Below are 12,190 nucleotides of genomic sequence, written 5' to 3'. Positions count from 1 at the left end.
CATATACCTTGTCTTCAAATTGCAATTATGAATTTGAAGTTTCTGCGAAGTAAGGTGGTGATGAGGATGCAACACTACTAGTACTGTTAATACTCTAATTGCTCGTTAGTACGAGTTTCCAAAAAACTTTTGAAAAGAAACGTATCTAGTTACATGCTTTACTGACTCCCTAAAGTAGGAAGTCAGTATATTTCCTCAATCAATTCTAACAGTTATTACACGTATTAATGAATAAATATGATATTGTTATGATACAATAAAGTTTTGTTCATACTTACCGTGGTAGATATCTTTATAGCTGTATTTTCTGAAGTCCGCAGAATTTTAAAAAACTTCCGGACACACGCAGTGGTCGGCCCAGGTGGTTAGTACCCATTCCCGCCGGCTGGGAGGCGGGTATCAGGAACCATTCCCATTTTCTATTCATAATTTTTATTTCCACTGTTCCCTGAGGGGAGGTGGGTGGGTACTTGATTATATATCTGCCATGCAGGTAATAGAACAAAACTTTACTGTATCATAACAATATCATTTGTTCATGAAACTTACCTGACAGATATATATATAGCTGAATCCCACCTTTGGAGGTGGGAAGGGACAGAATAGAAGGATTTTGGGAAACAAATGCATGCAGATGATTTACATCTTGGTTCCACCTGTTAGCATAGCTGGCTTCGTGGTTACTGCCACATAAGTCTGCTTGTGCTACTAGAGTTTTCTGCCAGCGAAGTCAAGAGACCTAGTATAGCTGGTGCACATCCAGATGATCTGTCAACAGGGGCGGCGAGACCACGACGTGACTAGACCTATTGACCATACCATGAGGGCTAAGAATAAAATAAAATATATATATATATATTATATATATATATCATATATATATATATATATATATATATATATATATATATATATATATATATATATATATCCACCTGACCAACCTAGCCAAAGTTAGTTAAGGTGTTTTAACTAAGGCTTAAGAGTTAAGAAGTCGCCGTTGTCGGCGACTCAACAACTAAATTAAGAGCTCTTCCTAACCATTTTCTACAGGATAGGATGAGTGGTACTTCTTGCCCCCAAGATTGTGTCTGCAGACACGTATGGCCCTAGCGAGCAGCAAGATCTCATATGCCATCTTCACATCTCGCAGGGAGTGTGAAGTGAACACAGAGTTGCTTCGCTAAAACATGGGACTCAGGATGTTGCTGAGTGCCATGCTGTTGAAAGCTTGAAATGCTTCCGAGGCCGCGCCCCTCACCTCGTGAGCATTCAGATAAAAAGATTTCAAATCTTTGTGCAAACACAATGAAGGAGCATTTTTGAAAGAACTCCTCCTTAACACTAAGCCAGGGTGTTCTTCGATATGGGCAAGTCTGGTCTTTTTCGGAACACTGCAGATTGCCCGAATGACTTCGACTTTCTTGAGTTTTATGTAGATAAAACTTGAGAGACCCGACCGGGCACAGGACTCTCTCTGGCTCCTGCCCACTAACTTGTGCCATCCTTGCTTCCAAGCTCCTGCCCAAGGACAAAACGGGTTTTCCATTCTTAGGCCACAACGGAAGGCTTAGAGAGCACACCGCCTTGTGTTCTCTAAAGCCAAAACTTGTGACGATGGCTTAAAATTTCACTAACCCTCTTTGTCGTATCTAGGGTGGTTAGAAGAAGGCCTTCCTGATCACATGCAAGAAGTTAACAGGAAGGAGAGGTTCGAATGCTTTGACATCAAGAACTTCAGGACTACGTCTAAGTTCCATATTGAAAGCTTCGATCTGGACATGCACAGTCAGTCCGTCTGTACTAAAGTCAGGTGAGCCCGACCAGTTGACCAGTCAGACGAATCAAGGAACAGCAAGGCTGTACCCTCCTGTGAGACCATAAGGCCCACTTATTCTTCGCTGAAGGAGGAGTGTTCTGGACTGCCTGGGCGATTCAGTCTAGGCAAACCTTGGGGGTGTATCAACGCAACCAACGTCGTCAGCGAATCAACTCCTGACTCGAGCTTCTGGTGCCAGGAGAAAGGAGCGAGGAGCAAAAAGGCAATTCAGTCCGAAGGGAAGAATGCCTGACAGTCCAACCTGGTCTCATGTTACACGATCATCGGGGTGTATAAACGCAACCGACTTCGTCAACAAGAAACTCAGGGCTACTATATGTCGCCTGATCTCGCCACGAGTGTCTGACTCGAGAAAACAGGGTTGAGACAAAAAGTAGATTGGGGGTGAGCGTGTAAGATGGTTGATTCGAGTTTCGAGATTCCACAGAACTCAAAGATCGAGAAGGGCTTTGTTGTTTGACAGACGCAAATCTCTGAGCCCAAAGGCCGTCAACAACATATTTGCATATTCTTTAATAGTTGTGACTGCCAGCTTATCCATTCTTCAGACGGAAATGGAAAGACGGTAATCTATTCCTGTCAACATCTCGATAGTCTGAACGTAGTCAGACTCAGAGCGGAGAGGTTATAGGTACTTTTCGAGTTAGAGTAGACCGACTCTCTCGGAAAAGGTCCTTGGAAAGTGAACTAGGAAGTATGTACCTCTGTGAATCCAGGATCCTGAGGCCAACATGGGGCGATCAGCGTCATTGTCGCTCCCTGTGACGTCATAAATCCTCTTATTACATTTCCTAAGCGATTGAAAAAGGGGGAAAAGAGACTAAACATCCATCCACCGCTCAATATCATAGGATGGCGTTTAATGGTACCGATCCCGGATCGAGAATAAGGGAGCAGAGAAGAAGCCTCTTCGTCCTCAACATATCGAAGAGAAGAATGAAAGGGCGTCCCTAAAGTCTACACAACTCTCAACTTACTTCTAAAGAAAGATTCCACTCGGAAGTGAATAGTTGCTGCCGGTCGATCGAGACGATTCGTACGGACTTTTGCAATCCTGTAACAAACCTATAGAGGATCGTTACATTCTACGCCTGTTGTTATAATAGGCTCTTTCTCGTAAACTCGTTTCGAGGACTGGAGGGACTATAACCGCAATCTCGTTTTAGCTTCTTTCAGATTAAGATCCAGGACATCATGAAACCCACTATGCCAGATGTCCGGCACCGTTCTTTCTATCAAACCTCAGGTGATAGACGCACTGAGAGAGTTCAGAATCATTCCTAGATCTAGAATAATATTTCAGTTTCCCGTAGAAAAAAAAAAAACTGTGGTGTCTGAATTGCAGTCTATTCGGGGAAACAAACTTCTTCAGGAAGGAAATGGTCCCCAGCAAGCTCATCCATTCCCTCCCGAGTATGCTTACTTCCCTAATAAGGTTGCGCTTTGCCTAAGCAGGAGAGCAAATAAAAGTGCAATGTTGCGGTAGACTCGTAGTTCCATACCGTGCGGTAACAACGAGCACCGAAAGGATTAAGAGATAACTCTATTGAACATAGTAAGCAAACGAATGCAACGTTTATTTCATTCACGTAAGAAATCCCCTCAATCTTAGCTAAAGTCCGTGATTGTAGGACAGAGATACAGTTAGTCAGTCAATCCCGCAGGAGAGACGTAAAACCGTCAGCACAGAGATACGGTTAGTCAGTCAATCCGCAGGAGAGAGAGACGTAACCTACTGCGCATGACAGCGCACGATCTGTTACCTGGCTCGGTTGGACTGAGGACAGACACAGCGTGACAGCAGCAGCCAGCAGCTTACGAACGTCGTCTCTTAACTTTATGTCTGGGTTGCCAGCTACCCTATTCTACGAAGAAATAGGGTCCGTTATTTTTTGAGCAGAAAGACTCTCAAGCTGGTATATTTAAGCGAAACAGAAAACGCTAAATATATAGATGCGTTTGTGTCGTCAGAACACTACCATACAACGGTAAAAGATAAATCGGAAACTCCTGGAAGGCTGCAGGGAGTAACGATTAAATGTCCTTAAAATAGACAATAGACGTCTCGGTTGCCATCCGAAGAGGTAACTACAGCAAGCGTAATATGACTTGAACCAACCAGAAGTAAAATAACGCGGCCAAGGCAAAATATGAAATTATATCACAATAAAGTTTGTTCATACTTACCTGGCAGACTATATATAGCTGAATTCGGAAATACAGCTACATATATCTGACAGGCAAGTTTCATGAACAAACTTAAGAGAATCGAAGCAGTCAGCTCAAGCTTCTTGTTTATTGGACATAAGCTTCATTGACGTAGTCTACAAGTCTATTTCTTGTACGAGTCTCTGCGAATGACGAATGAGAGCTCTTCCGAATCTTGTCAATAAGAGCTTATTCGCTTACGCAATATCAAGTTAATGAGATGTTTGTCAATGAGAACTAACCCATTTATTTACGGGAGACAAAGAGATATTTGTCAATGAGGGGATTACCCACTTACTTGACCAAAAACGAAAGTATATTGTCAATGGGGGAAAGTCACTGAAATTGCACAAAAGCGTAATCCAGGGAGTCGAGCATTTAATTTTTATTTTTTCCGATTCCCGGTCTCAAATCGGTTGAAGGGGTTTCAAGAATCCTGTTAAGAGACTAGGGCCTTATACGGCTGGTAGAACGACGATGTTCAATTGGCGCACGTAGTCCCGACTAGAAACTAACAAAAATCAAATATCATCTGAAAAACCCTTTCAGATGGGCTAAAAAGCTTGCAAATTAACCTGGGAAGAGGAAGAAACTCTCGAACCAGCTTCCTCTCCCGTATCACAACTAATGCCTGCTAAAGCTTAAATTTATGGCAGTAGTAATGGCAAAGGAAGTCCTGTCTTGCGCTTTCCTGAAGAGCGTCCTTTTGGATGAGTGCCTTTGCAAGAATCCTACTGAACGTTGCTGAGAGTCCTGACGTGCAGGACATCGAGCCTTACATAACCCGTAACTGCCTTATCGCAAAGTCTTGACTGCGGTGAGTGGCAACTTAAATTTATTGGCAGAATGGCAAAGCTTGCGGTAGAGCAAACGAGATCTTCCCTTGAGCTTTCCTTAACTCCATCCACCTATGCGCGAAAAGCAATATTAATTGACAGAGACCTCTTGAATTCACGAAACCCGATGTCTTGCTGGGGTTTCGAAGAAGAAGTTGTCTGTTCACTTTAAGCTTCCTCCGAAAAAGCACTGCCTACTTCACATTCTTTGCAGGTGAGGTAGAAGGTATCACCGAAGGTAGAGGTAAAAATTCTTTAGGCCCATATCTAAACGAACTAAAGAGCTTGAAGAGTTCAACAGAAACGTTCAGCCAGGCGAACACACCTGGCGTGCGCTGGTGCACTCGGCGTCCATGGCGTGCGTCGCGTCACTGGCCGGCGCTCGGCGTCCACTGGCGCGCGCTCGGCGTCACTGGCCGCGCGCGCTCGGCGTCCACTGGCGCGCGCTTGGCCTGCACCCGCGCGCGCCTGGAGTCCATCCGAGCGTCCCGGGCGTCCGCTCTCAAAAGCTTCCTGCTACTATGACTTCTTTTACGTATTTCTCGGTGGAAAGACGGACACGAGTTCAGGCGACGTTCGCCTTCTTACTTCTCACTGAAACGCATAACGAGAGAGAGAGAGAGAGAGGACGTGAAGCGTCCTCTTCTATAAAGCTTCTATTTAGAGGGCGCGAGTCCTTCCGAAAGCTCCAACCCCTGCATGGGGAGGCGCTTCGGAGGACGAGAAGCAATCTTTCAGGATTCGTGCACGCGCACGCACTTTGGCAGTCTGGGGATTTTCATCATGAAACTGCGAAGGCACGCCAGATCGGTGGGGGTTCCTTGTAACCCTCCTTAGGCTTTCGACATGCTCCCTCCCCGGGTCCTGGGAGTCCAAGCAGAGGTCCCGGCCCAGAGGCGAAACGAGGCCGATCTGACGCACCCTCCACTACACAAGGGGTATCACTGCACTTCTGCACTTCACTTTTACTCTCTAAAGCAAGCACTTTCGATTCTAAGTTACGAATCGAAAGAGTATCAGAGAAAGGGCAATTCCTCTACAGACACTGCTTAGGGTACCCGAAGGCAACACTGCAGGGTTAGTAGTAACAATTAACAGAAGTAGCACTTCACAGCAATGAAGGAGAGCGAGCACCTCTCGTAGACATATTCATAGCCCGTAGGCCATACTACAGGGTTAGGCAAAATAAAGTCTACAGGAAGGTTAGCAGGTTCACTACCCTGACTTTTGTTACTGATTAATTGCGTACATACGAATCATACGTCTTCCTTACGGAATTAGACATGTTTACTGATTAATTGCGTACATACGAATCATACGTCTTCCTTACGGAATAGACAAAGTCTCACACTCCTTACATGACAAATCTCAACAAAGAGAAGCAAGACCCATAGCCCTCGTGCATACCAAGTGAGGATCTACCGAAGCTTTCGGTAGCCACACCCTATCTTTGCAGACAACCCCGTCTGAAACTAGCCTAACTAGATTCAGATATTTTATGCAAAAATGAATCAAATTCAAATCAATTTAAGATAGCGTATGCCTAGCCACAAATCCCACAAATCCAAGTAAATAAATCAAAAGACAATTAGGATACTTAGCGGCAATGAAGTTTCCAAAATCCTAAGACGGAGGTACTGAAAACAGGTGTTTTCAGCACCGGCGACAGAAAAATTATGAATAGAAAATGGGAATGGTTCCTGATACCCGCCTCCCAGCGGCGGGAATGGGTACTAACCACCTGGCCGACCACTGCGTGTGTCGGAAGTTTTTAAAATTCTGTCGGACTTCAGAAAATACAGCTATATATATATCTGCCAGGTAAGTTTCATGAACAAAATTAATATTTCCCTTTCTTGCAAACTATGTGAGTGTCTACCGAAAATTTCGGTAGTTACACGTCATATATTCTTCGAAATTTCGAAGCCAAATTCATTAAAAAGTTAATAAAAGCGTATGCCGAACCAAAGACCCAGTACTTCCCTGCAAAAGACAGCCCAGAAGATCGATGGCGATGAAAAACGAAAATCAAGTCAGGAGGTAGCAACAACATATGTTGACACTACCGCGACAGAGAAAATCTGGTTCTAGAACGGGAATGGTTCCTATTCCTGCCACCCAGCGGCAGGGGGGTAGATCACCTGACCTACCTGCAGCGTGTGCCGCGAAATTCGAATTTCTGTCGGACGTCAGAGACATAAGCTAAGTATGTATCTGCCGGGGAAGTTGCATGTACAAAATTACAGAGTTCTTATATAAAACCCATATTTGAAAATAGCTTACAAACTGTTCTGTGATTAGCAAGGATACCTTACCTTAAAGCAGCCTCATTCCAATACCACCGATCTGCCATTTTGAGACAGCTCCAGCCACAATATTAAAGTAGACCTGTTCCAAATTTTTTGTGATAGATACTGACTGCAGCTGGAATATCAGCATCAATCCTTTTAAAACTGTCTCCTGTAAAAGAATCAATAACATATTATTTCCTAATAGAACATATAATAAACTGTATGCAATTTTATTTTTCACTACAATAACCCATCAATTTGTCTAGCTTCTTTTTCTTTCAGCTCCATGAATAAAGTTAAAAATTACCGTTGCATGCGAGATATCTTGAAGACTTACCTGTTATCACAGTATGAATCAGGATATGAATTACTTATCCTTTTCCGTGATTCCCCCTGAAAATGTTTCTCTGTTGCAGTTTCAACAATACATAGTTGCAAAATCTTTCATTGACTATAATATTCTAGTGCTTTGGTTATTAATTTCATACAGACTTATTTTTGAGAATTGAATTGCTCTCTCAGAAGATGGAGGAAATTCCCATACAGTATAGTACAGGCAGTCCCCGGGTTATGACGGGTTCGGTTTACGACGTTCCGAGGTTAAGGCGCTTCTCAATTATATTCATCAGACATCATTTCCAGGGTTACGACGCCTACAACGCTGATCTGGCAGATGAAATATGACACCAAAAATGCAAAATAATCAATATTTGAAGGTTTTTTTATGAAAAATGCAATAAGAATGCAGTTTACATAGTTTTCAATGCACCCAAAGCATTAAAAGTAAGGTTTTCTTAGGATTTTTCACCATGTTACTGCTTACGACGATTTTTGGCTTTCGACGCGTCTCAAGAACGGAACCCCCGTCGTAACCCGGGGACTGCCTGTACTTTATTCATTCAAAAGTATGTTAATTAGTATTTTCTTAAAGCTTTTACATAAACTGCTTGTTCATGATATACTATCCTGGTTTACCGAGTTTATGTGATGTCTGCTATTTGTAGTAATGTGTGTGATTGTGTATTCCAGAATTTTCACAAGTTAAGGGCGATCACATAAATACACTAGCAGCCTGAAGTTGGTGAGGTAGACAAGGCATGACAGAGTATACAAGGTAAGATAAGGCAAACCAAGTTTCACAATCCCAGTGGTTTCATGCAGATAGAATTAATACTACAGTGATTTCAGTTCAATAATATAAATTTTCATAATAAAATATATTTTCTGGGCTCAGCCGTGTCGCTCCCGTGAAATATGTCTGCTTTAGCACTATTTCTATAAGTATGACGTCACAGACGCCTTCAACGGGGTAGCTGGGTGTGACCTATGGGTTGGCTCCCCGTATTTAGGGTCTTTTGATGAGGAAAAGGCTAATTGGAGGGGTTGCTGTGGTAGTGTTTAACACTCGCCCCAGTTTTATACCGACACCTTTTATATAGGTGAGCGAGTCAGAAGCTTCTGACATGTCCAATTTAGCAGTTCTCTGGTATTATAGCAATATTTTACTAGAAATAGTGCAAAGCAGACATATTTCACTGGGCGACACGGCTTCCTCGCCCAGAAATAGATTTTTCCTTCGTCAAAATCCCTTATTTGGATATACTTACTTACTATTAAATTTAGCTATATATCCCGCCAATTAGGTGAGTCGGCATTCAAACAAAAAATTGAATGGCTGCCCAGATAACTGTCTAGTTTACCTGTTCTCCACCAGGTGTGTTTTGAATGTTTTAGCTCTTGTCAGAATTCTTGACAGCCCACTTTTGAGTCGTGGGGAGGCTGGGTGGGTCTACTTTAACAGTAGGAAAGTATCCAAATAATAAATTTTATTATGAAAATTTATATTATTTGAGATGAATCTTACCTACTGTTAAATTTAGCCGATTCCCACACTAAGAAGAGGATGGTGGGTAGTGCAACTAGACAAAATTCCACTTAGCCATACGAGCTTGAGGTTTTTTGTACGAAACCCAAAACATTCTCACCTGATCTGGAATCCTTGCTGGATTTTATCACCACCAGAAGTTGGATTCCATTCAGGGAACAAGGCTCTCATACATATGCAGCAAAAAGCAGCCTTGCGGAGAAAACTGCTTTGATTCAGCCAGAATGAAATACAAGCGGTATGAGGGACCCCTGTGCCTGGGTCCAAAGGCCTATAAAATGACAGTCACTTAAAATAAATACCTTTATGACATAAAGGTACGCTTCTATACAAAATTTGTACCTTCACGCTCCCTAAAATATTAAAACCCGGGATTTAAACAAAAGAGCTTAAAGAATAGCTCTTTTTTCGGTTCAGGAAAAGACTACCCACTACTAGTAGCGGATTAAGGGCTTTACTATTTTCAAACACAATTCTGTATACTTAAGGTAGTAAGCGGGTAAAAACCGAACTGTACCTCTACTGTGCCACATCAATCCTATTCTGGAGCGTTAAATTGACTTAACTGCTGCTCAAATTATGAATGTTTACCTTCAATAAAGGTAAAAGATATGGAGCTAGTTCTCATGCACTAGCCTATCAAATACGTCACAGAGGACCTTGTTTTCCTTGACTAATTCTAAAAAATCACAACACAAAAGGTCAACTTTGCCTCTTCCAGGCTTAACCTTCACAAATTCATTCTAGGCTTTCTAAACCACAAAGCAAAAGTTAACTTTGCCTTCAAATTTAACCATTGGCAAAGGCGTTACAAGTTTCTAAAAATCACAACACAAAAGGTTAACTTTGCCTCTTCCAGGCTTAACCTTCACAAATACATTCTAGGTTTTTCTAAAACCACTACACAAAAGTTAACTTTGTCTTCAAGCTTAACCATTGGAAAAGACAGCTAGGTTTTCTAAAACCACAAAACAAAAGGTTGATTTTTGCCTCTTCCAGGCTCAACCTTTGAAAACAACATCTGTTTCTTAAAACCACAAAACCAACATTCACCTTTAGACAAAGATGTTCAAGGTTTCTGAAATTATGATAAAAAGGTTCTAAGTTTAACCTTTAAATTAAATGCCCCAACAGGATAGAGAAATTTCCTCTTCTTCCCCACTAAGGGGTTACATTGGAATTCTTATAGGGCACTGTAAAGCATAGGCTTAACATCACCCTCAGCTCTAAAGCAGAAAGCTAAAATAGCATTCCTTTTACAACAGCTTAAAGAAGGTTGCTGACAATAAATTTACTTATTAACCACTGCTAGTGCTAAATAAAAGGTCTTACAGTAAATTCAGATAAAGTTTAGACCTGCATCTAAACTCCAGAGAGGGACTGATATAAAGATGGAGGGGCTTCAATCTTAACACCTTACAGTGCTGGTCCTCAGCAAGGTCTAAAAGTACTTGATGCAATACTGAGGAAAGTATGTATGGAACAATAACTTTGGAAGTAGACAGTGAAAAGTCTTATCTCCTCTAAACAGAAAACATTGATATCTACAAGGATCCAGGTGCTGAAAATTCCTCCAGAATGGGACCCTCAGCAATACACAGACCACTGCTTCTGACTCCAGGCCATGGCAGTTTTAAATTAAGGACAGATCCTATGATAACTTGAAAATCTTATTATGGGAGGGGACATTCTAACATCTCCAAGCAGTTAAGGAGATGCCTATGTCAATGGAACTGTATGGCATTGTGTAGTAGAGTTGATTTCTTCTCAACAGAAGAATGAGACATCTACCAAGAGCATTGGAAATTCTTTAAATATTTTGCCCTGAGGCTACAAGGGCTCTACAGGAGACTAAGCTATTCTTGAACTTGAAATTGCTCAATAGTATTCAGAGTAGATACGAGAGGCAGGCCTATGAGTCTGAATTTGGCAAAATTTAAGGAAACATCCACTGCTCAAGCCTGAGGGCCAACAAATTAGTAGTAATCATTCGGATGTCCCTGTTCATCTACATACTAGTAAGTCTAAATGAGTGCTCCTTAAATCCACATCGAGTGCCAAACTTACGGATGTAAAGGCCCTTATAGGCAGTTGTTCTTCCTGAATCCCTAATTGCTAAAACACTGTCCTTCCACAAAATGAATGATCAAATTGATATGTAGTTTCATTTCACTCAAAGCAGTAAACTTCCCACAAAGACTTTGTTTCTGACTGGGAATAAACCTGCTAAGCATCCTGATGTCTTTCCACTTCCCTGACATCTTAAAAGTTTTACCCATTATAGTGTTGGCCATTCTATGTTGCATGAAAGTGTAATGACACTAGTTAAACTCTGTGTTGCATGACAAGAGGGAAAAGACCAAAACCTGAACTTAGGTTAAGAACAAAATGGGCAATTCTTGGTTACAGAGTCCCTCCTACAGTCCTGGAGGCAAAGTTGGTTTTGGATTATGTACTTACAAATTTAATTAACTTTATTTGTAAGTCGTAATTCTTACACTGAAGTACATTAATTGAGCATGATTATCTGAAAATTATCCTGTGAGGCCATATTTCCTAATGAGGAAAAGCCCTAACCATATAGGAAGTTTCCTTCAGGTCTAAAATTTTTCAAGCAGCAAATGCCTATTCATCTTGACCAACAAGCAACATAATTAAGTATCATCCCCACATCACTAGATAAGAATGGGGATATAGAGAATTAACAATATAATGCATAGAAATTGGGCCAGAAGAAGCAACAGGTCCTTGGCCTTTGGAATTCTGTTGACAGAGTTGGTCAACTTGAATCACTGATTCAGTAGAAGTGACTTGCTCCTAAAGTCGACACCATCTATCAATGGGCAACAAGTCCCTGACATAACTTAGAGGACTGCACACTAACCCAACAAAGTGGACAGAACAGCAATACCTTCTAGTAAAACATCTTGAAGGAACTTGCATGACTGTGGATGTATTTGTAAGTGGAATACATTCTGCATGTGTACCACATGTCTGACCGTTCTTTGGAAAGGCACTAAAAACATGCTAGAAATCCAACAAGTAGGTGGGCAGACACTTCCTGTTATTCAGTCTCCAAATGTCCAAGAATCTCCAATTGCTTATGAAGCTCGTCCTAGAGAAGTACCCT

The 12,190-nt window shown here is 41.8% G+C and overlaps 1 protein-coding gene across 3 annotated transcripts in view; it reads right to left on the bottom strand.

Moving 5' to 3' along the window:
* The window catches only part of LOC135196922 (meiosis-specific nuclear structural protein 1-like), a 508,419-nt gene extending 501,073 nt beyond the window's left edge, over window positions 1-7,346 (bottom strand). For all 3 annotated transcript variants that reach the window (XM_064223758.1, XM_064223759.1, XM_064223757.1), the window contains exon 1: window positions 7,200-7,346. In XM_064223758.1, the coding sequence (XP_064079828.1) occupies window positions 7,200-7,237 (38 nt within the window). In that variant the 5' untranslated portion in view covers window positions 7,238-7,346. The remainder of the gene's footprint in view (window positions 1-7,199) is intronic.
* Window positions 7,347-12,190: the final 4,844 nt, after the last annotated feature.

Source organism: Macrobrachium nipponense, chromosome 18 (genome assembly GCF_015104395.2).
Source record: "Macrobrachium nipponense isolate FS-2020 chromosome 18, ASM1510439v2, whole genome shotgun sequence".
NCBI classification, from domain to species: Eukaryota; Metazoa; Arthropoda; class Malacostraca; order Decapoda; family Palaemonidae; genus Macrobrachium; species Macrobrachium nipponense.
The sequence above is the reverse complement of the archived record's forward strand: the minus strand, read 5'-3'. Positions and strand labels throughout refer to the sequence as shown.